This window comes from Electrophorus electricus, chromosome 24 (assembly GCF_013358815.1).
Source record: "Electrophorus electricus isolate fEleEle1 chromosome 24, fEleEle1.pri, whole genome shotgun sequence".
Classification (NCBI taxonomy): domain Eukaryota; kingdom Metazoa; phylum Chordata; class Actinopteri; order Gymnotiformes; family Gymnotidae; genus Electrophorus; species Electrophorus electricus.
The window spans coordinates 5690083-5714966 of NC_049558.1; the positions used below are offsets into that span (position 1 = coordinate 5690083).

Sequence of the window (24884 nt, forward strand, 5' to 3'; positions counted from 1 at the left end):
AAACTATTTCCCAATCATTTTTTTGAATGAAGTGTTCCATTTGGATCTGCCTTGGCAAGCAGGGTCAGTGATCTAGATAGATGGTAGTCGTAGTTTTACACGCTGCTTTCTCTGTAGTTGCGAATCAAATGAAAAACTACGTCTCCCACAACTCAGACCAACCCTTCCTCCCACTTTCCTCTCCTCGCATCCCCTCCCACTATTCGCTGGTCCGCGGGGAAGTCGCAAGATGGCCGACGTCGCTTGAAAGTATGTTCCTCTCCTCAATATGAAGTCGTGAGTGAGCTAGAGAGCGAGGGCGCTTACGTTGGGGTTTTGTTTTTGTTTTATTTTAGTTATTTTTTTTACTTTATTTTTTTTAACGTTCAATCGTCCGTTTCATTCCGAATCGCACCTGTCTCGGGTTTGTCTACTCTAGTCGAGTCGACAGTCACACCGGGCTCTTGGCTAACAAGCTAAGTTAGCTAGCTAGCGGGTTCGTTCGCTACAAACTGCAGGTTTAGGTTTAATCAAGTGAGCTGGCTTGTTGATTTCAAACAAATCATCTTTAGGCTTCTCATAATCAAACGATCGAAATAACACAATAACCGGGGAAAACATCCGCACACTGCTAAATTGACTCGCAATTTAGTCGCAGTTTAACGTGGAGCTAGTTTGCTAGCATGTAGGATTATATTTTTAGACGTTTGAACGTTGCCGACATCGTTACGGCCGCGTGTACGCCGTTATCTATCGTAACATTGTATACCTCGGTCATGCTTTCACCCCGAGTCACGTTGTAATTATTACGGATAGTCTCTAGTTCTGGTAGTATTATTGGCATTATACCAAAACACAGAGTAAGGAATGGATACACATTGCACGTACATGACCAAATATAAAATATAGCCTCAACCACAATTCTAATTTCAAATTTAGCTACATATTAAGTAGACACACCCAATTTTTAAAAATTCTGTTTAGTAGTTAACTTTACCCAGGGTTGGTCCGTGCTTACGGAGAGTGACTGGGCACACAGATTATAACTAAGGGGTACTTCATATACAGCTATTCGACTCACACTTTGAGTCTTAAAACAGGACATAAAGTACGAAATGGGAGTGCAGGGTTTTCAGGAGTACGTGGAAAAACGTTGCCCTGGCGCGGCCGTTCCAGTAGACCTCCTCAAACTCGCCCGAACAGCGGGCCGACAGCCTCCACACCACCATCACCATCCCCATCACCCAAGCTCGCTGCCTCCACCTTCTCCGCCTGCACGGATTCTTGTTGATGCAGACTCTGGCCTCCAGCGACTGTATGGGGGCTATCAGACCGATTGGGTATGTGGAGGCGAGTGGAATGCGATGCTCGGCTATCTGGCGGCCCTCTCTCAGGCCTGTTTGTATCAGGGCGGCCTGGAGCTTGTGGTAGTTTTTAACGGCACACTTGGGAAGGATCGCTGGCCGGAGTGGGCGCGGCGGGCGCAGGGGCAGAGGCAGACTGCGCAGCTCATTGTAAACCACGTCGGCAGCAAGGCCACGCCGCCTCCGCGGGCCTGGTTCCTGCCTCCGGCTTGCCTTAGCCACTGTGTTCGTCTCGCCATGTTCCGCTTCCGTGTGCGGGTAAGTGTAATTCAAATAAATGCTCATTTATAACATTTGGCTGTTTTCTTTGTTGTTCTGTAGATCTATAATTAAATGTTTGATGTTTGTTTTAAACAGTGTGTTAATGTTTTGTTCACTAGAATTTAATGTTGACTTTTTTGCCACTAATTATAAGAATGTTGAATGTATACCTGATATTTTAAACAACTGTCAGATTATAGGTGTTAATAAATGTTTGATGGTGCCTAACAAGTACAATAGTTATACTATGTTTTTCACATTTAAATATTTTGGATGAAGTATGATACTGTTGAATCAGGACTGTATGGAACTGGGAGCATGTTGTTCTGAAAACTCTGGGTGAAGTCCACCTCCCTTTCGCGGTGTAGGTGGTACAGACCCTCGAGGACCACCACCAGGAGGTGCTATCCCTGTACAGAGATTATGGCTTTCAGGGCCTGATTGCACAGGACTCGGAGTTCGCTCTATGCAATGTCCCGGCCTATTTCAGCTCCCATGCGCTCAAGCTCTCCTGGAACGGCAAGAATCTGACTACCCACCAGTACCTGCTGTCTGAGGCCGCACGCCAATTGGGCCTCAAAACCCAGCACCTGCCCATATTTGCTGCCCTGCTCGGTACTAGTAAATCAGCATGAGCCAGCTAACTTCTGGTGATTTTCTAGCTCATGGTAAATTATCCTGGCTAATCAGAGGATGTTTGTTTGCTCTTTCAAGGGAATCACATTCTGCCAGATGAAGACCTGGCTGCCTTTCATTGGAGTCTCTTGGGTCCAGAACACCCTCTTGCCTCCCTCAAGGTACATACCTGTGTGTGTGTTTCCTTATCAGATTTGCTGTTCTTTCAGGCAACTGCTGATAAGTAATTTGAAAATATGGAGTAAATGGTCCTTCTTTCTGTCCTACTTATTGGCTAATTTCAGGTAAGGGCTCATCAATTAGTCCTCCCTCCTTGTGAGGTTGTGATTAAGGCTGTATCAGATTATGTTGCATCCATCAAAGACCTCGGAAACCTGGATGCTGTGGCCAAGGATGTTTTTAAACAGTCTCAGGTAAATTTATTTTTAAATGCTTCTGTTATAATTTTTTTTAACCTCATCTGAATGACGCAACATTGTTAACATCAAGGCATGCTCCACTTCAAATACTCTATCTTTCTTTTGCTCAGTCTCGGACTGAAGATAAAATTGAAAGGTTTAAGAAAGCAGTGGAGTATTTTTCAGCGGCCAGTAAACCAAGACCTCTTTCAATGGGACCTTCTCCTTACCTCTGTAAGTATTATTTATATATATATATATATATATATATATATATATATATATATATATATATATATATGGATAGGTTTATAGGTGGGTGGGTGTTTAGAATTGAATGTTTTATAGTTGTCAGCTTCCTGTAGAAGCAATATCAGCTGTAAAGGTGATATGTTCTGTCACTCATGATCTTATTAAAATGCTTGCTGAAGAGTCTTTATCACTTTCATGATCACATAATCTCTTTCTTGGCTTTGTTCACAGTTCCAGGTTTTGGGCCTGGTCAGTTTGGCGGACCTGCAGGCCACATGGGGGCAGTACAGTCTGGTAAAGCCCAGGTGAATTTTGGCATACTCTTCCATCATTTTTGTAGTATTGTTAGTCATAGCAATCTTCTGGGTGTTCTTTATACAAGTAAAACTGATTTCCTTTTGTGTTTTATGCCTTGTTTTCCATTAGTTTGGTCCACCCCAGGTATCAGGTGTTAAGGTGCCTTATCCCGGTGGGCCCTATGGACCTGGCCCAGCTTCTGGTCCCGCCCTTCTATTCCAGAACCCTCCTCCACCACTGCAAGACTGCAATGATTCTCTTGTTGGGAAAATGGGCTTTGCTGATTGGTCTGCTCCTTACGATTCTGCTCAAGGTGGCAACCGACTGCCCAATCACCACACCGCACCTCCCTCAGGCCCTTCCCCTTCCCCATCATCTTCCTCTGATGGGGAGGAACAAAATGACACCAGCACCAAGTGAGTTGGCTCCTGAACTGTTTGCTGCACTGTTCTGTTGCTTTGATGGCTTCTTTCTCTCCCACTCTATTCTTGGCAAAGGTGTTCTAAAAATGTCTTAAAGGGTAACAGCAATTTGAGAGAAGCAGTGTCAGTTTGTCTGCTTAGTAGTTTTCTATTGTTTATAAATTGAGTTTTGTTCCCGTACCAGTATTAAAAGAAGACATCTTTTGTTTTATAACTCTTAGTTTATGTGGAAATGGTGTCCTGTTAATGTGTATTTTGTGAGCTTTCACTCTAATTCCACCCCAAGTATTCAGTCTGGCACTTTGCTAATGTTCAACACTTGTGCATATGGGGCATCAGTGAAGAAGTTGGAAAATTAAAGTCTTGCCAGATATGGTTGAAAATGTGCCGAAAGGGCTTCTCCATTGAGGAAAAACCATCAAAATAGATATTGAAGATATGCTTATTTGTCTATTCCTTCCTGTGATTAAAGAAACATCATTGTCAAAGTAATAGCTTCAGCTGTTGTTGTATTCTTTTTCTTTAATTTCCACTCCCTCTAATTCAAAGGCTGTAACAAGCAAACTGACCCTATAGTTCATGCGTAAAAAGACAAAATGACAGACAGTGCCATGGAAAAGAGTGCAGTGAACCCTTGTGAGGATAAGGATGGTCTGAATGCAGCTATAATGGTACAAATTGGTCCATCAGTGCTTTCACTTAAAAAGAGTCTTCCAAAGACTACTGGGGAAAAGTATAAAAGTAGCAGGCTAGTTGTGGCCAAGGCAATGTTAAGCCAGTATGTGGCTTTTACCTCCAAGTTCCATCACTGGGTGTTATTTTAATAGACCATAGTAAGGTCAGGGGCTAAATAATTGTTTTTATTGTAACTTTCAAATTCTAAGTCACCAAAGTCTCTTTGTAATGTATTATTGCATCGCTATAAAAACAAGCGTGAATAGCATAGATTTAGATTTTTATCTTTTATTTTTTTATTTTTGTCTCTCCCAACCCCCCCACCCCCCACCCCTTCAGTCATTTGGCTGATAAGTCCTCTAGATGGGAAGATCCCAGTGGCCGTGGGGGCGGTGCCTCTGGGGAAGGTCACCAAGGCAATGGGAGTGGGCCGTCTATTCCATCACTGCTGTCCATGGCAACACGGAGTCACATGGACATCACAACTCCGCCCCTGCCTCAGGTCAGCGCGGAGGTGCTGCGAGTGGCAGAGCACAGACACAGAAGAGGACTCATGTACCCACAGATCTACCACATCCTCACCAAGGTACTGGCCTTCAGTGTTCACTTATGTGACAAGTCTCCATTATGAGCTGCGTTGTTCTACTCCTCTGGTCATAGGAAACAGTTGACACCCTTTTTTCCCCTCCTACTCTTAAAACATAATGTGACGACTGGAAATGTTAAGGTGTGGTTAGATGGGAATTTTGTCTCACTGTTCTATTCTCTAGGTTGGGCAAAAATTAGATAGCTAATTTTCCTTCTAAAAGTTCTATCGTAGAAGAGTTGGCCAGCGTAAGTTAGCCAACAGTGCTTTCCAGCAACTGGTTTGACACACTGCCAGAAATTACTATTTGTCATATTAGGCATGTCAGCACTCTTGTGGGGTGTTTTTAAATTTGAGTTTCAGTTTCTTGAATTTGAGTTTCATTGTTTTTCATTCTGGTTCCAGTAAGTAGCATAGTGAGTGTTATATGAATAAATGAGTGAATGATTTCAAAGCTGATATGTTATCAGTTTTTCAGTGAGCTGAGATGCATCATATCAGGTCTAACAAAGTTTACATTAGTAATTCTGAAAATTGTGAAACATTAATACTTTACACAGCTCTCCTTGATGATCCATTGTTTTTCTGAAGGGCATTTCCTTTGCACGTGATGGCATAAACATATTTTTTCTTAGAGTTAAAATCAGCATTTTGGCAGAGAATTTGATCAGTTCTTTTGAGCAGCCTTAGAGTCGAGTAACATGTGGACACTGGCATTTTTCATTACAGGATAAACATTGTCATTTACTTTAAACAAACACAAAGCACACTAATTCCCTCATTTTAGTAAACTTGACCCAATGGAAAGGCATTTTCAAGACATGGGGATTTCATTATCCTTAATCTGTGATTTGTGATAATGGGAAGATTCACAGCCCTCCAGTTCATCCAACACTGCTGGTGCTTTTAAAATCTTAGAAAGAATGAAACAGTCTGACATAACGGGAATGTAGGAACATTTGATGAGGATGTGCAGAGCCTTCCGTAGTGTGCTCTGTGGGAGAAAATGGCTCAGAGCTGTAAAACACTGCTGAACAACAGGAATTTGGGTATTTGAAAGTGGGGTTTGCACTAAGATGGGCTAACACATGTTTGGGGAAAAAACTAAATAGGAAAGGAATGCTCATAATATTAAGGAGGTAATATAAAGAGGAGTCTCAATTTTAAAGGTCATGGCAGCTGGTGAAAGTCATGGCGGTTTTGCAGGATAAGGACTTCATTATAGAGAAGTTTTCAATTCTAATTAGAATATCAAGGACTTTTTGGATGGAGCATTGAGCATTACGTGTGAGGTGTGAAAGTGTGCAAGATGACAATGAGCAAAAGCACTTTTGCTCATTGCGTGTTCATGCTTCAGAGATAACATCTGTCACTGTTACAACAGTCTACTAGGGTATTAGAGGTTGATTCGAAGCTACAGGTAGTCTTTAGTTTCAGTCTTTTTTTTAAACAGTTGTATAGCTATGAAGAATTTTGGGGTCCCTTCAGATTCCCTATAATCTTGTAATCAGAATCCAACGACATCCAGTGTCAAAAGTATTTTAAAATGTGAAAACCCAAAAGGTTATTTCTGACTTTCAACCCCTAGAGCAATCCCCTCCCAAAATATACTTATTGTAGCTTTAAGGTACCACGGTCTGTTAGATTCCTTGTTTGTTTTTTTCCCCCCACTGCTGTCTGTTCTCCCCACCTCACTGTTTCCTCACTCAGGGAGAGATGAAGATGCCGGTGTGTATCGAGGACGAGTGCAACCCCGACCTGCCCCCTGCCTCTCTGCTGTTCCGCTCGGCCCGGCAGTATGCCTACGGCGTGCTGTTCAGCCTGGCCGAGACCCAGCGCAGACTGGAGAGGGTGGCCATGCGCAAGCGCACTCCACTGGAGGGTGAGTGGGGGGGGTGTCGGGTGGGGAGGTGGGGGGTGTCTGGCTGAAGTGGTGTCTTGGTGGTTGTTCTATGTTGTTTTGAGTGTATTGTTGTCTTTGTATGCATTAAGGAAAAATCCAATTATTAAATGGGGGGGGGGGGTCAGAAAAGTGTGTATTAAAATATAATCAAATATTTAAAACCGTAATGGAAGAAACCAAAGAGATTTTTCTAAGTGTTTTCTGTATTCTGTGTAAGGTTTTGTATGATGCCGATCATAACAATGTTTGTGCACAAGGATATGCTACTATGTAGTCTTTGGTTTTTAAATTAAAGTAGTTTCTTGCCAAACCTGTCTGTAGTGTGGAATTAAAGCTAAGTATTGCTAAGACAATTTTTCCCCTCACATAAAAATATTGAACCAGTTCCTGACCTCAGAATTGAAAATTATCACGAACCTGACTGTGTCGTACATACCGTTGGTGCATTATGTATGACCTTGGCTCCTCTTAGTTATAAATGAAAAAGAAGCTTAAAATTTTTAAAGCTTTCAAAAATGCTCACAGTCAAGGCTGTTTTCTGTTTGTCATTCTATAGTGCCCCCGGTGATCATCAAAGAGTGGTGCGCCAGCAAGGCCAAGTCGGCCTTGACCCCGGAGCTGGTCCCGGCGCTGTGCTTCCGGGAGTGGACCTGCCCCAACCTGAGGCGTCTGTGGCTGGGCCGCGCCTCGGAGGACCGCAGCCGCCGCACCCGAGCATTCCTGGCCTGCATGAGATCAGACTGCCCTGCCCTGCTCAATCCTGCCTGCGTGCCATCGCACCTGCTGCTCATGTGCTGCGTCCTCAGGTAGATGCACAGGACAGCGGTACTTCTAAAGACCCAGCAGAACTCAAATACAGGTGCTGCAAGTGTACCACCGCATGTTCAGATCAGACCTCCTCCACCAATAGAATGGTAAAATAATTGAATATTATATATGCTCAGCTGCCACTTTAAAAGGAAGACCTATACATCTGCACATTTACAAAATTATTCAATCAGCCAATCGCAGCAGCAACAACCGAATGCACAAAATCATGTAAACGTGGTTTGTTATTGTTCACATCAAACATCAGAAAGGGGGGCTGCAAGTGCAGCAGTTCTGGAGGTGGAGACGCGAATGTAGAGCGCTCAAAAGAATTCTGGTTCGAACTGGGGGAAGGCCACGGCCACTGTTTACAACTGTGGTGAGCAGAAAAGCATCTTGGAATGTGTCCTCCCAACAACTTGTAGGTGGATGTACTACACGTAGAAGACCATGTTTAAGTTCACTCCTCTCAGCCATGTGCAGGAAACTGAGGCTACAGTCAGCGCAGACCCGCCGAAACCAGCTGAAGTTTAAAAATGTTTCCTGATGAAGAAATCTCTGTGTTGCGACCTACATCTGTAGGGTCAGAATATGGGATAAACAGCATGAAACTGTAGACCCATCCTGCCTTGTGTCAACAGTACAGGCTAGTGCTTGTTGTGTAATTGTGTGCGGAAAGTTTTCTTGGCACACACTGCCGTTCAGTCCACAAACAAGTATTTTTGAATGCCCTATCTTTTTGTTGCTGATAATTTAGCCACACAATGGACACAATTTTATGCACACAATCTTATAATGGCTCCAATTGATCTCAAACTGCTTCCATTACAGTGAATTAGGCTGTATTTCAATGGCCTCTCCAATCACAAGCTCACTGAATCCAGCACTCCACTACTCCAGCACCTTGTAGATTGCATCTCGCACATGGCTAAGGCTCTTCTGTGAGAACACGTGTCCTCTCCAGAACTGATAGAATATTCCTAATAAAGTGGCCAGTGATATGTACAATAATAATTACATTAATAATTCAAGGGATTCTTTTGTATTGTGACATTAAGCACTAGAAATGATCTTTTGTGTTTTGGCATGCAGGTATTTGATGCAGTGGCCCGGTGGCCGTATTCTTCAGCGCCACGAGCTTGATGCCTTTTTGGCCCAAGCTGTGTCCAACCAGCTCTATGAGCCTGATCAACTCCAAGAACTCAAGGTCGGTGACCAGAAACTGGCTTTCACTGCACATGGTTTCCATACAGCCACTGTGTAATATTACTTACTGTTGATCCGTGAACTGATGAGTCTAGTGCCTGTTAGTGCTGGGCCGTATATTGAATGTACTGATATTCAGTACATATTTTTAAGTCAGTATTGTTTTCAGAACATGGGTATAAAAATAAACCTGTTCCTCTTCTACCGTTTCAAATGTGTATAAAATGACACTGGAGCTGAGCTTTAATCATAAAGTGTTTTAAAATTGAACTGTGAAATATCAAATTTCAGACCAAAATTTGAACAATGTAGATTTAAATCAATTTTTTTCCCTGCCATAGTTCCTGTTTCAAGTCTTTCCTTTCACATTCCCTGTGATGGGGACATTAGGTGGAGAAGGTGGATAGCCGTGGGGTGCAGCTGGCCTCTCTGTTCATGAGTGGTGTGGACACTGCCCTTTTCGTGAACGATGTGTGCGGCCAGCCGCTACCCTGGGACCACTGCTGCCCATGGGGCTTCTTTGATGGGAAACTGTTTCAGAGTAAACTAGCCAAGGCTACCAGAGACAGGGCTGCCTTACTGGATATGTGTGAAGGCCAGGTACAGAACCTACTGTTGCCCTGCTGGTGAAATTAGCCCCAATTATCTGTTTGCTTATTCTCAGCAAATTTATGCTTTTGAATGCTGTGTTTGACGTGATTGACTCTCTTCCTTGCTCCCTCTTGCTTCGTAGGAGGAATTGGTGTCTCGCGTGGAGAAGATGCGGCAGGCCATTCTCGAAGGCATCAATCTCTCACGCCCCCCTCCGCCGCCCCCGCCTCTGCCCCCTCCAGCGTTCCTGCCGCCCGCCATGGTGCCGCCCTTCTACCCTATGCACCCTCTGTACCCCCCTCGGCCCTTGGGCTCCATGCCCCATGCACCACACCACCAGCACCGGCCAAGAGCCTTCCCAGGTCTGACTCCGCCCACCGTCCCTGTTACTGTCTGTTCTCTGCTTGGTAGAATTTGGGGGCTTAGTCAGTGGAGACCATGTTTTTGGCACACTGGTGCATCTAAAGTGAGTTTTCAATATTCATTTAGATGCAATGGAGCATTTGAGTATAGTCAAATTATTTAATCTAATCTAAAAACAAATCTGGTGTGATCTTTTAGTTAACTGGTATATATAAAAAATTTCTGTCATCCTTCCAGTGGTTGGTCATATTTTTTTTTCTCATACTCACGCCTTCTACCAAAGGCCTGGCGGTTTGAGGGTGCGGTGCAGTGCTTTTGCTGATTGTGTTCTTCCTATTTGGACTGGAAGGTTTCTAGCCCATAAGCCTTGCATGTGTTCTTGTATATGATCCCTGCCACTTGTTTCCCTGCCAGCATCTTGCATCCTGGTATTAGATGGATGTTCTCAGAGGCGTCTTTATACAGTCTGCATCTTGGGTCTTCTCTGGTGTGATGCACCCCTACCTTGATTGAGCTATGGCATATTGCTCGAGCTTGTGCTGCCATCCGTGATGAGTGCTTAAGGTGGGGGGCCAAGGACTAGTGAGCGTCAAAGCTACTATCCTGGATGAAGGAACCAAGGTCCAGGAGTACAGCTGTATGGTGGCCTCAAGTGATAGTGCTGAGGTGAGTACCTCAAACGGTGTAAACCTGAGGAGGATGGAAATGAGGAGGAGTAGGGACCATCATGGGAGGATAAACCCCTGCACAGTATGTATCACCGGCAGATAGTGGAAGTGGCTGATATAGAGAAATCCAACCAATGGCTGGAAAAGGCTGGACTGAAAGACAGCACAGAGGCACTAATCATGGCAGCACAGGAACAAGCGAGGCTGGGCTCTACCACACCAAGCAGGACCCCAGATGCAGGCTTTGCAAGGATGCCCCTGAGACAATCCAGCACATAACAGGGGGATGCAAGATGCTAGCAGGCAGGGCATACATGGAACGCCATAACCAAGTGGCTGGCATGGCGTACAGAAACATATGTGCTGAGTATGGTAAGTAAGTTCCGTGGTCTAAGTGGGATATACCCCAAAAGGGGGTGGAAAATGTCTGTACTAAGATCATGTGGGACTTCCAGATACAAACAGACAAGATAGTAATGGCTAACCAACTGGACATAGTAGTGGTGGACAAACAGCAGAAGAGGGTAATAGTGATAGATGTGGCAATCCTGAGTGATGGCAGCATCAGGAAAAAGGAACAAGAAAAGCCTGAGAAATGCCAAGGGCCGAAGGAAGAGCTAGAAAAGGTCTCGAGGTTCCCGTGATTATTGGAGAATTGGGGCTGTAACCACTAAACTTGGTGAATGGCTCCAACACATCTTAGGAACAGCATCTGAGATCTTGGTCCAGAAGTGTGCTGTCCTGGGAACAGCTGAGATGCTGCACAGGACCCTTAAGCTCTCAGGCCTCCGGTAGAGGACCCGATCTTGAAGGAAAAGGTCTGCCTTGGGGAGAATGAGTGGGGGGATTATTTTTTTTTAAACCACTGTATGTATGAATGTGTGTGATATGATGGTTTACATTTTTAGCCTTAAAACGATGTCTTCATACAAATTTATTTTTGATCTGTGCAATCATCTAGGTATCCAGTCTATACCTCCACAAGGTGGGAAGCTGGAGATTGCTGGCATGGTTGTGGGGCAGTGGGCTGGGAACAAGCCTGTGCGTGGCAGAGGGGGGTTCAACATGCAGGTGGTATCAGTGGGAGGAGGGAAAGGGTAAGTACTGCCTACTGTTGGCTACCGCTGTAGTGAGCATGTTGAACCCTGCAGCAGGCGATTATGACTGACTTGGGCTTCGAATTAGTTGCCATATTAAGAAAGTGCAGACAAACGAGGTCTGTTCAAGCTTCCATCACCTGTCCCTCTGTCATAGAAGGGGTAAAGAAGTAATGCCAAAAGGAAGGGGAGGGAAAAAGATGACCACCAACAGAACACAGGTAACACCAGAGCGCACAACTTGCATGAAATCTAGTCAATTCTAAATGACTAATACAAAGGTTAATACATTTTTTTTACACAGTTCATTCAAAGCAGAAGTGATGATTTAACATTCCTCTTGCTGCATGTAGCTTTCCTAAACATGTGCTTAAAAAAGCCTAGACTGATGGACTGGGCTAGGTTTCCAAAGCCCTTCCAAAGCAGTTGTGTTCATAGTACTGATATGGACATGCTCAAGTGCACAGAATGTGGCATGCTGCTGTTTCTGAAGCTGTAAATTTCTCCAAAATTGGTTGAAATCTATTTATTTATTTATATATATATATAATTACACCTATGGTGATAAAAAATCAATTAACTAGGGATGAATCATTTTTAATGAAGGAAACCACTAAGAAGTCTGATTCATGTGTTTTGATATGCAAACCTCCCTTATTATGAGGAAGAATAATCCCTCATAAAGTGTGTTCGCTCAATGACACACCGTTGTCTTTGTGTATAGTGTATAAACTCTTGATGATAAATATTTATGAAAGTGAAGTAAATGAAACAATAATGGGATTCCTGTTTTGACTACAAACTGCATTATTCCAGTAAAGTAGCCTAACTGGTTCCAATTATAATGTGTATCAGATTTTTAATGTATCCTGTAGGCTGCTTCTCCTATTATACTGTCATATATTGTTAGTTCCTTTTGCATGGAGAAATGAGCATGTGAAATTGGGCTAAGCTGTGTATCAGATGTTCTCACAGCCTTCACACTTTTAACCATAAACGCTGTCAAAAAAGCTAGTGATGTAATATCCTCACCTTTGACAGGCAGTTGGAATATGCATCAGATGATGGTGAGATGTAATATTGATCTAAACATTTAGGAGGTTGTAGGTATACATATAAAGCTAATTTGAATTCTTGTTGGCTACACAGAATGAAAATGTTACTGGCAACTAAATATTTAATTTTTTATCATTCTTTATGGTTTTTGTTTGCTTTTCTAACCATTTTAGAGTTGTATCATGTGCTTGGCCATATATTGTTTGTACTGATGCCTGCTTAATCTGCTCATAGTATGTTTTTGCTTAAACGTGCTTTTAGGCCTTTGTTGGCGTAATAACAGCTCATATCTTCCGTTTTAAAAATATTTATTTATTTTTAGAATCCCTCATCGCCCCCCTCGACCAGCCCCCCAAAGCTGGCGGAGGAACCCAAGACTGTGGGGCGGCCCTCTGGAACTGGTGAGAGAGCTGGGGGTGTGTCCCAGCAACTGAATGGCAGCTCTTCAGGAAGCGCCACTGGTCAACCAATTGACCTGCCACCACTGGCCCAGCCAATCCAGTGTGCCTTAGCCAGCAAAGACAACCAATCAGGAGATGGGGTGGAGGTAGAGGCCCCTTGTTGCCTTGACGACTGCCCATCGGATGGTGCACTACAAAAAGAGGAGTAATTGCATCCCATAGTGTAATAAGAATGATTGTGTTAAGAGGGAATGATTCAAGTTCGACTGCCTTTTCCTTGCAAAATACGATAATTAGGGCACAGTAGCCACTTTGTGTTGTCATAAGAATAATTTATGGTGTTACAGATGCTGAAAACTATAGATGGACAGTGTGAAGAGGAGTGCGGTCTATGTCAACTTATCAGCAGGTTCTGATTTGAAACTGAGCATAGTTAAAATCATAACCTCTGATTGCACATTGCACTGAATCGTTTGATTCTGGATCTCAGCCTTTCCACTGCCCCATCAGGGTTGGATCATTGTGACAAGCTGTCTTTTCATCTTTCTAATATTGCTTTATTTTGAAACACCTTAGAACATCGATGTTTATATTTGTATGATTGCCTGAAATGGCTACCATAGGCCCATATTTCCCAAATATTCAAATTTAATCCATGTTCACATTCAGCTGACACATTTTAAGAAAGAGCAGTGCACTTAGTGCACTCTACTCCTAAACTGTGGTGTGGGGTTGTTGTTGTTTTTGTTTTTGTTTTTTTTTCTTTTTTAAGGATTTGTAAATCTGCCTGAAAAACAAATCCTTATACATCCAGTCCTGTGAACGACAACGGGCTGTTGTACATCACGCAGCCATCAAGCAAACCACAAGCCTGCATGTAGATGTAGTGCTCCACACCCGGCATGTAATCAGGGCTGTAACAATGAACTGTTGACATGATTTTGGTGTTTAAATCTAATTTTTAAATTTGGTAGTAGCAGTTTTGATCAATTATGTTTGTCATGTGATTCATATGCCTTTTCAAATCCATTGATATAGTTAAAGATTTTTAACAGAAAATCTTAATTGACTTGTCAGTGGTGAACCAATGGTTAACATCAAAACCTACAAGCTGTTCTTTCACTAAGGTATAGCTGCCATTTCATTAGTGAGTTTATTAATAGTACTCTATCCTTTTTCTTTAGAAAGGACAAGCCCAGGTGCCCGTTGAATTTATAATCGCCCTTGACAAATGTATAAATGGAGGAGAGATTTGGGCCCTGGGTACATTTGTCGGATGATCACTGACTGTGTGCAGAGAGGCCCCTCTGCACATTGTAGATTAGCGTTAAATGGATAGTTCTCCAAAGCAATGTTAATATGGCCTCTGGTGAATGAGACCTGGTGTTCATACTGACCATGACATCATCACTGGGCCCTATAAATTGCACAGCAGTGTCCTGTTCTTTAGTTTTTGACATTGTATAACTAGGAATCTCAGAATCTGAAACCGTACTATTTTTTTGCAGCATACCATAAGGGATCAATTTTAAAAAAGAAAAAAAAAAAAAAAAAAAAAAAAGCATGTCACAGTGAGAACTGCTTAATTCACACATGGTGGTTCACTCATTTCAGTCCTATAGATTCTTTTGGCTATTGACTATCCTGCCACTGACTAAAGCACAGGGTCTTGTCAGCTCTCTTGGTGAGTGGTGAAGTCCAAGCTCGGAGAGAAAGGGAGAGACAGGACAGTACTGATGGGTCTGACCTAAGTTACAGTGAAGTGATTATATATGAAGATGGTCAGTCAGGAATGGTACTAGCTCCACACTTAATAGCTTTTCCCCCTTTCATGTAGTCTTGTGACGATCTTTTTTTTTTTTTTTTTTTTCTTCCCCCCCCTCCTCCGAGTCCTATTTTCTCACCTGAGTAAACAAATATATTGATTGTGACTTGTGAATCCCATTGTTGATGTAGCTGCTAAGATTGTTCTAAGTTAATATATATATATATATATAAAAAAAAAATTAAGCACCTTATGCCCCAAATTATAGATATGCAAGCCCCCAAACCAAACATGAAAAGAAATGCCCTTGTAAATGAATTGTATTCCAACATAAAGCACTTACTTTGATATGATTATAAACTAGTACTCTATAACTGTAGTCATGTCAAAATATCCCCAGCGTTTATTGATGGTTCCACTTTTAGCCAAACTAACTCTTTACCTGCATTTTTCTTGTGTCTTGCAAACCAATATGACGCAGATAGTTACCATGGCGTGAATGTGAGAACAAAGTGCAGAGGAAACCGCACTTTGTTTTAAAACCACAAAACGCACTGGATTGTCCTGGAACTAGGACAAAGTGGAAACGAGGCTTCTGCTAGAGCTAGAAGGAAAATGCTGTGTGGAGAGGGAACTTTAATACCTTGACTATCTTGGGTGTTTGTGATCCATAGATGCGCGTGATCTCAGTATGCGATGATGCAGTGATTTTATCAATGGTTGGGAATGCACTGTTCCTCTTTCCCGCCCCTAAACAGTACTCCACTGCTACGTCTGTCACTTTTTCTGAAGATTTGTTTGGGTTGCAGATGCTTCAGGTCTAAAATGTAGCTACCAGATCCAAACCCTCCTCATTCTCCTTACTCCTTCCCTTTGTGCCTAAAATATACATGGAATACCTTTGTGCACATGCATTCAGCCACCATAGCTAAAGTCATTTTAATGTATAAGATGTTTGAAAACAATTCCTAAACTAGAGAGCCTTTTTATTATGACATGGTCAGGCTAAAATGAAAAAGGAAGGGGGGGAAAAGCCTCCCTAGACCTCACACACCCACTGTATGTAGTCTTTTTTTTTAAATGACATTATGCCTTGTGTATTGTCTTGTTTTTGTGACTGAAAGTGAAAATTGTACACTTTTTAGAGAGCACTTTTGTTGAGGCAAATGGGCTGAGACAAATTTAGATAAAATGAAAATTTCATATCCTGCTTGTCACAACGATTTGATATTTTCGCACAGGGAATGGGGGAAATGCTTCTCCTTTGAGAACACATTTTCACTCCAGTGATTTATGGAGGATGTCGTGAATAAACTTTAAATTTGTATTGAAGGACATAATACACTAGAGGCTTTTCTAATACTACAGTTGGTTTAATCACAAATCTTAAGATTGAGTGTCTAAATTTCGTATCAGTGTCTGAGTAGGCATGTCAGTATGATGCACCTTATTTTGTTACAATATAGAAAAATTATAGTCTAGTCTTGTGCTGCGAAATGTATATCAGAAGCTCTATAAATCAAAGAATGACACCCATATTTATGTTTGTTCTAAAGTTTTCCACACTTGTGGAAACCCCTCTGCAATTTAAATACTGCCTTGTTTAATTTCAACACCCCCTAAATGAGAAGTAGAAACCATTTAAGCAAAGGATTTGTGATGAGCAGTATCCACATTTTTCTTAGAAGAAAAAACAATGTGATCGTACTGGACATACTTCACAGAACTATTGAGTCAGATCAATTCTAGACCATAACATTACCAGTTGTATACTTCAACTAGTGCAGTACAGTAGTATGCCTTATTTCGAAGTTCAAACCTAGTTTGCTACATTTGATAATGAAAAACGTTTAGCAGTGCTTGCAATAGACGGATATTCCATCATCCCTTAAGCGCGTGATGCCACCTACACGCGCGCGCACACACACACACACACACACACACACACACCCCCGTGCGTGCGTGCGCGCACACACACACACACACGTTTTCCTTCAGACTTACTCTACAGTTTTAAGTTTCTTTCCATTTAACAGACAAAATCTTTAGTACATTTTAAGTGCTGATTATCAGTATCAATTATTGGAGTTACACTTTTAGTTTCAAATGTTTGTCTCAAAAATGTGTACAATAAGAGAGAGACCCAGAAATGGACACGGACACACTTTTTTTAAAAAATAATTTTTAGACAGACACCAGGTAGTTTACAAGAGAAAATGTAATGCCAATTCACATGCGTGTGGTGCAGCATTCAGATTTTTTTTTTTAATAGTTGATTACTTGTAATGCTTAATTAGTGATTTCAGATGCGGCTCCCAAGTTACCCTCTGCAAAGCTTCTTTTCTGGATTTTATGTATTCTCTTTTTGACTGTTCTAACCTCTTTCCTTTTTGCTAGTTAATCTGACATTTGTGGAGATTTGAATATACACAAAATGGAGAGATCCAAATGTACAATATTTTACAGTATTAAGTCTTGTTTAAGGGATGTATGTCTTATGAATTAGAATCAACATTTTCATCATTGTATGCCTTTACCCCTTTCCCTAATTTCATCCAGTTGATAATGGTAATATAGAAAACATTGATTTACTCACATGGCAATAGATACTGTATTGAAGATGTAATGTTGATTTTAAAAATCCCTATTTTGCTATTGAATAAGCTACCAACATGCACTCCCAGAGTTTAGATGCTTGCTTCCTGTAGTTCGATGATAACAAATCCCTCTTTCTTCTCCACTTTTCAAAAACCATTTGCCACCTCTGTCTCGTTGCACCATTTCTGGCCTCTCATCATTTTTCCTAGCATGGCTCTGTGGATATTTAATCCTACTCCAGTGCCATCTCTTTACCCCATCATACTAACAGTAAAGGTAATATTAACAATAATAACCAGTCTTATAATCAGTCTGTATGTAATCGTAGCCAGAACTTGGAAACAAATGTTTTCAGCAATGAACAAAAAAAAAAAAATCTAACCTATCATTGGTTTGAAATTGTGAAAATTTGTGTTTTTCTAACTATTTTTAAATGTTATTACAATTGCTACTCCTTTGACCGTCGCTACAGTTAGTATTAAAATACGCTTAGCAGTTCTAGATATTTTTCAACTGTAATAATTGGAGTTTTCCTTACCTCTTATGGTATTGTTTCAGACCACTTCACCATTATGATGTAATTGTCATCAGACTAAACTGCAGCTTTGTCGAACATTTTCAAAAACATTTTAAATGAGTCAAGATGATTTGAAAGGCTGAAAATTCAACCCTGATCATTGCATTCTTGCACAAAACGGAGAATTTTGTCTCTGCTACTAAAAACCAAAGTGCATATTACCTTATTGTTAGCCCAAATTTATGGTTCTTTCTTTAGTTTCTGGAACCCAAACTTGTATTTCAGTGACTCGGATTATAGGAACATATTGTGGGTCCATCAGCATATGAAGGAAATGTGGTCTTTACATCTTTCTGGTGAAAAGTGTCTGAGTTGTGTATCGTCTGGTTTCATTGCTAAATTTTTTTTAAAAGCCTTTACTGAAGTTGAGCCTTGAAAGCTGGTTTTAAGAGTTAACCTACCACCTTTTACAGTTTCTTGTGCCCCCGTATTGTCCTTCTGAAATTGTATCATCAGTAGTCAAAGATAGACTAAATGTAAACAACTGTAAGCAGGCTCACACGAACACACACTATTGTGTGGAGTTCTTGCCTGTGCATTCCTGTAGATTTGTGTCTGGAGCTTAGATTTGACTCTTGCTTTAAAACCGTTCCCCTGTATCCTAGCTCTGTAGCCCTTCACTTCACAGGCACACCTGTGCGCTTTGGACAGGTGTTGTAAGGGTTAGATCCCATTATGATAACAGCAATGTGTTGTGTACAATGTCCCACTGACATCCATTCTACTTTTACTGGATAAATGGCCTCTACATTTGACCCCTATTGATTTTACAGCGTTACCCCACCATGTTCAACATTTTCAAGTAAAATTCCAAGCCCTATTTGTAAGCAACACATTCTGTCATCTGTTCTTGGAAAACTGATCCATTCATCAGGATAAATACATTGATGCATGCATCAAGGTCTCCAAAAGAACTTGTGTAGTGAAGGGTAAAACTTCATTATTATTATCGCTGTTATGGTTATGATCGTTATTAACAGTTTCTCATTTTTAGTATAAAGAAAGCACCAGATTGTTTTGGAAAGAAACCTTTTTTTATTTGTCTTGCAGTTGTGGTCTGATTTCACAATGCATTGAGAAGAAGGCCAAAAGGCTGAGAGAAAGAGTGTCGAAGTTGGCAGTCATGTTTGTATGGTTGGGAAATGACTTACAGTGCTGAAATAAAATTTATTCTTTTAGTAATTTTTTGTCTCTGATCCTTTAATCAAAGCAACAAAGTCTTATAAACATTGTAGAATATCTACAGTAGCACTATTTCAGTAGTTCTTATACAAGATTACAGGCATCTGAAATCTTGACACAATGAAACTGGAGGGAGCTAGTCTGATTAAATGTTTTTTTTACATGCAATCTGATCATGCCCCATCTGTCTTGGTATATATATGTTGTGCTTTTCCCAAATAAGGATGTTTTAACTGCTATCGCTGCTTGTTACTACTGTTGCCTAGAAACCATAGTTAAGTGCAAAGTCATTTGGGGGGAATACCTTTAGCACCTGCAAACTTCTAAACAACTGTTTGATGTACAATAATATATATTACAAATGTCTGCATTTTCAGTCTATCATTTTATGTACCTGTCCCCTGTTTCTCCTGGTTCAGCCAGAACATTTTCTAAATATAGTAGCATACCTCCTCTTGCAGTCAAGAGCACAGGGTTTCAACCTTGAATCCAAAATTCAGTCCTGCATGTGTATTTTACAGGCAGATTTGTCATAGAATTGATGTACTCAAATCCAACCCACCTGATACTACCGATCGTTTACCCTCTCTTTATATGAGTCAGGAGTGATGACAAAGATGCCACTTACATTAACTGTTAATTAACTACCAGTGATAATGGAATCAATTATTAGTAACTACCAGATAATTTCCAATTGGAACTGAACAGTTGTAGAAAAGTAACTTCTAAAGTTAGTTCAGCAAGACGGTTTGTCTTAGTCACTCAGTTAACATGCTTCCCATCTTTGCCATTGCCTGTTTACAAGGGTGCCCATGCACATACTAATTCCTTGTGAGAGACACACTTCGCAAATCTAAGGCAAAGTGGTCTTGTTTAAAATGCACGTCATTCAGTCTTGTGCCCAGAATCCCGTTGAGGTCATTTGGCACCAGTTTCAACTATGAGTATGTAAAGAGATTCCAGAATCAGATTCTGGTTTCTGATTATGCCTTATGCCATAGACCTTAGGTGCAGCAGAAGCCGATTTGTGCAAGTCAGGTTTACGCAAAGTACAGAAGTACATCTTTGTGAAATGCGTATGGTAATAATGCCTCTTGGTAATGTTTTGTTACCATGTAAAATATATTTCCTCGAGATATGGCAAGGAGAATAGCCTAAGACCACATCTTTCACTCCAAATCTGCGCTGCTGTTTGAGAAGACCTGGAGCAGGGGGGTTGTAGGTGGACGAGAACGGTCTCGTGAAAACATACCGAGTCTCGCGACAGTTATAGGCTGTCTTGCTGGTGCCGTAAGATGGCGAAGGCATGTACAGTCGCTGTCTCAGGTGAGCAAAATTATACGATTTCTTCTTTTATTTTCGTGGGCGAGAGCTTCGGCAAGACATAGGTTTCTACCTTTCTGATGTCATGATTCGGGGGGGACAAGAAAGGGCAGATCAATTTTGAAACACGTAGTTTTTCGAAGACCATACCGAGCAGTGAAAGAATCATGAACCGCCATTTTTCATATTTAGAATTAGCATAACTCATTTAACTGTAATACAGCTAGCTAGCTAGCTATCTGAACATCTGGCTAGCCAGAATGAAATTGTTAGCTATAATATAACACCAGAAATATTAGCTACAGCATGTCTATATTGCAAACAAAGTATTTTCCTGAAATTGCTTTTAGGCGGTCAACACGGCTTTCAGCATTTCAAGCGAGAGCAAGCTAACCTAACCTAGCTGTAAAAAGCATGTCGTTAGCAGTTATTTGTAGGTGGCTGTAACGTTACTTATCCAGCGTTAGCTAGCTTGGCTAGCTACTGCTTTATGAGCTAGTCAAACATCTAGTTAGTTAGCATAATTAGCTAGCTAGATAGGAAATTGTTTTTGCTTAATGTTCTATTGTGGGGACTTTATTGTCGTTAGATGAGATATTGAAACTACTAGCGAACTAGCTGCTTCATTTGTATGATGAACTTGGTTGGATAGCTAGCTAGCTGTCAGCATTTGGCCTAAAATAAAAATTAAAAAATAGTAGTTGAATATTATGTGGAAATCTCACGTTCCTTGCCAGCAAGGTGGGTATAACTAGGATAGGCCAGTTAAACTCGATACATTCTTTATGGTTGTGGAGCGTTTAAGACATTGGAAAGATGCGGAATGTTTAGTTAGCTACAGAGTTGGACAGCTATCAAATTTAAAAATAAGAAAAGGGGAATGGCTGTTAAATTACCATCATATGCTGTCAGGAGATATCACGAGAGTCTCAGTTCCACTTCTCGATGATTTGCACTAAAGTGTTCAGCTAAACAGGTGGCCCGGAGGTGTGTTATTTTAACCTTAGCTAGCCTCCAGAAATCTGCAGAAACCTCGGGGAGATGGCTGGACGTTGCACCGGTGACGGCTTTATTGGAATACACAAAATCGAGGGAGTCGGCACTTGACATTGCTTTGATTTTCCACAAAACTGAACATAACTCCGATGAGAGGGTTGCCACTGAGGGGGGAAATAGCAAGTGAGCCGCAAAATGAATTGAGTCACGTTTTATTCGCAGGCTAGAAATTAGATAGCTAGTGTTCGGTAATAATAACTCGTGTACGAGTGGCGTATGGCTGAAATCTCTACAACCGAGTAACTTTTAAGTGTTTTTAGTGATTCATATGTGTAGTTATTGTAGATGAGCTCCTGAGAAGTCAGTTTTGGCATAGAATGGCCAATTGTTTCACATGTGTGGGATCTTTTCTTAGTCTAACAAAGTATAGAATGGCTTTCACCCTTCCTGTAAATGGTTAACAGCTTTGTAAGGTATAGAATGGTTTTCACCTTGGCTTTCACTAAGGAATGCGGTGGTGTCACCTTGGAAGGGACGCTATTTCTGTATGGTTTGCGCACACATTAAATTCTGAGGCCTAATAGGTAAACTGTTTGAGGCCTAGCTGTTAAAGCTATCAGGCCCAATAGAGGACTTGGGGCTTAATTTTAAAAAGGAAAAAAAAATCACCTTGTGGATGGTAAACAATGATATGAGAAACTTGGTAGTTAAGCAGATATTAGTAAATAATGGTAGTTTGCCCCAAACACTCTAAAATGGGGGGGGGGGGGGGTTTGATAAACAGATAAGAGGATGGGCCAGGATTGGAGGGATGGCACCATTCAGGAGGTAAGGATGGCACCATTGTTGGTTGTTCTCTCTGTTGGTGACAAGTACCAACTTCTGTTTTTCTCCATCACCATAGATGCTGACTCTCATTGCCAGTGGAATGCTCTGAATTTTTTGCACAACACATGCAAGGAAAAGGACTTTTGAAATCTTTACATGTGCCATTGATATTTGTCTGTAATTGAATCTAATGAGGTAAAATGATAAGGTATTTTTAAATAATCAGATGATAGTTCTATCTATAACCGACCCTGTACAATATGGATTAAAAAAATAATCTCAACACATCTCCTGGGCCTGTGCACATAAAACAGGTACTGTGTTTACAGATCCACACAGTACAATCAAATAGGCAATGCAGAAAAAAAGTATTCACATACTATGTGTATCATTCACAAGGACTGTACATGGTGCAGTAAATCAGACACTGCACAGTACACCAAATTGTATTCTGCTAAATACACAGGACAGGACTGGTTGTGACTGAGTAGTGTATAAGTGCATGTGGAGCTGAGCATAGTGATACTGAAAATTTACATGCCAACTGTTTCAGCAGTGTAGCATTATGCATGTGATGTAAAGATAATCACAAGTAGCAGTGTTATAACAGGAAGTACTGATAAAGTGAAGAACAGTGCTTGAGTGGTAACCGTGCACAGTTCAGAGAAGGAGGTTGTCATATAGTCTAATGAAGTTGTTTGTGCATGGGGGAACAGTTTAAACCCTGTTTAAGCAGTGGAGTGGGTGACTGGGGATTGTTAGATGAGGATCCTGACAGTTTGCAGAAATAATCTGTTCTGGAGTCTGGCAGAACTGGTCTGGATGCTGCTATACCATCTGACCTTCTGCTGGATTAAAGGGATGGTGGCCAGAGAGTGTGTGGGAGGGATAGAAGTGAGAAGGGTCACCTACTTTGCTGGAGATGTTACTGATGCAGCATTAAATTACAGTTGTATTGCTACATATTGTAATTGCAGTACACATTAACAGTGTTAAAGTAATTAGGGTCAAACAGTGGTATGCATTATTTTTGCCCAAACATTGCATCATGTGAATGACGCATCATCAAAGAACATTCTCTACACGCTCATCAGAAACATCTAAGGTTGTTCAGAAAGCTAATAGCATGTAAATAAATACAGATTTATTATAGAGATCATTTACACATTGCAGCCATGTTGACTGATATCTGTGAGCTCTGGGAATTCTGAGCACAGTTAAGACTGATTTGGCTGAACTTGTAAACCTCTGGTCATTTGTTGAGGTGAACTATTGTGCACTGTAGTATTACTAATTGGTATTTTGTTAATCTTTTAAATGCTTTTTCCATCTGTGATGATCATAGGCCATCTTTTTAGCACTGTGGTTCAAGATCTATGGTCCTTTTTGAAAGGTTAACATCTGTAAAAATGTTGACTGGTTAGTATTATAAAACCAACCTTTAGTAGCTCTCATTTTAATCATTTTATTGTGTTTTTCTCATTAAGAAATGTCTTCTTTTTTTTAAATGGTATTATAATGAGTGTTTTTCTTTCATCTGTAGGATTATGAAGAGGACTTTGATGGCTTCCTGATGATATAATAACGATAATGACTGAGCTTTGGTAAGAGAACTGTATCTCCTAAATCAAAACACCTGGTGTTCAGGGGTTGTGTTTTTTACCATTAGAGATGATGTTCATGTTGATTTATATTATGAGCCTATATGGCTGTATTAAGAGATTGCATTATTTTAATAAAGCAGCTTCAGCCAATCTGATGAGGAACTCCAGTTAGATTATCAATGTTCAGACTCATTAACAAAGAAATAATTGTTAGCCTGATAAAAAATGGTAATTTATAATTTGTTTTCTCATGCTTACTTTGATCAGTCTTGGTCTGAAATGTGAGCGACTTTTAATCATATTGAGTTACCGCAACTCTGAAATATTCCTTAGTGTTCTTAAATAAGGTGTGATGCAGGTTTCACACAGTCTCCTGAAGGCTACATTTACTACATTTGTCCCATTTTTCTTCCCTCAGGGTTGTAAGCCATGGACGTCCAGAGCTGGGGGTTTGTGGGCTGAGGTAGTAGTTTGTATAGTTTGGGATCACACCAGATCTGGGAGATAACTATACAGTCTACTGTCTTTCTCACAGCTACCCCATTACCTCGTGCTCCCTTCATGGATGCAGGAGTTAGAAGCAGCAAGCAACAATTACTATTTTGTGTGTTTTTGTATGTATCTGGAGTGTGTAGGATTGTGGCTTTGTTGTGCTGAGGTAGTAAGTTGTGTTGTTGTGGGGACTTGGTATGGTTTGTCCCTTGCTGGAGATAACTATACATCTTACTGCCTTCCACACAAGAGTCTCCTTTCCTCTTCCTCTTACTGAAGGCTTTGTATTTAGGTGACCTTTAATAAGTATTAGTATTATTAAATAACTAATTTAATGATAACCACAAGTTGTTCTCCTGGTACTGGAATTACAGAGATGCTGATTATCTGTATGTTATCTCACTCTTCATCTAAATAAACCAAGTACAGTTTATGGAATGATACTGCCTTTTTCTTGTGTGGTGGTGTACTTTTTTTTTTCTTTCAGATATTCCACACCAACCTTATTAATATGTTGGCACGAGCTATTATTTCAACCATAAATGATGGCTGTTTTT

At 40.9% G+C, this 24884-nt stretch overlaps 1 protein-coding gene and 1 long non-coding RNA gene across 2 annotated transcripts; both read left to right on the forward strand.

Moving 5' to 3' along the window:
• The first annotated feature begins 220 nt into the window (after window positions 1-220).
• fam120c (family with sequence similarity 120C) lies at window positions 221-19084 on the forward strand. Its single transcript, XM_027006964.2, has 17 exons — window positions 221-1601; window positions 1973-2219; window positions 2319-2401; window positions 2525-2653; window positions 2770-2872; window positions 3122-3195; window positions 3317-3603; window positions 4624-4870; window positions 6581-6752; window positions 7330-7579; window positions 8673-8787; window positions 9177-9386; window positions 9520-9739; window positions 11370-11505; window positions 11663-11726; window positions 12884-13167; window positions 13310-19084. Exons 1-17 carry the CDS (start codon window positions 1095-1097, stop codon window positions 13314-13316), a joined length of 3135 nt encoding a protein of 1044 aa, XP_026862765.2. The 5' UTR covers window positions 221-1094; the 3' UTR covers window positions 13317-19084.
• Window positions 19085-20305: 1221 nt separating this feature from the next.
• LOC113575444 lies at window positions 20306-24765 on the forward strand. Its single transcript, XR_003410417.2, has 3 exons — window positions 20306-20410; window positions 23775-23835; window positions 24254-24765. It is a non-coding gene; the product is annotated as an uncharacterized LOC113575444 (long non-coding RNA).
• The last annotated feature ends 119 nt before the right edge of the window (window positions 24766-24884 follow it).

Coding starts and splice junctions, on each gene's coding strand:
- fam120c (XM_027006964.2), top strand. CDS start 1,095: ATGGGAGTGCAGGGTTTTCAGGAGTACGTGGAAAAACGTTGCCCTGGC. Junction 3,604..4,623: donor CAAAATGACACCAGCACCAA/GTGAGTTGGCTC, acceptor CCACCCCTTCAG/TCATTTGGCTGATAAGTCCT. Junction 4,871..6,580: donor TCTACCACATCCTCACCAAG/GTACTGGCCTTC, acceptor TTCCTCACTCAG/GGAGAGATGAAGATGCCGGT.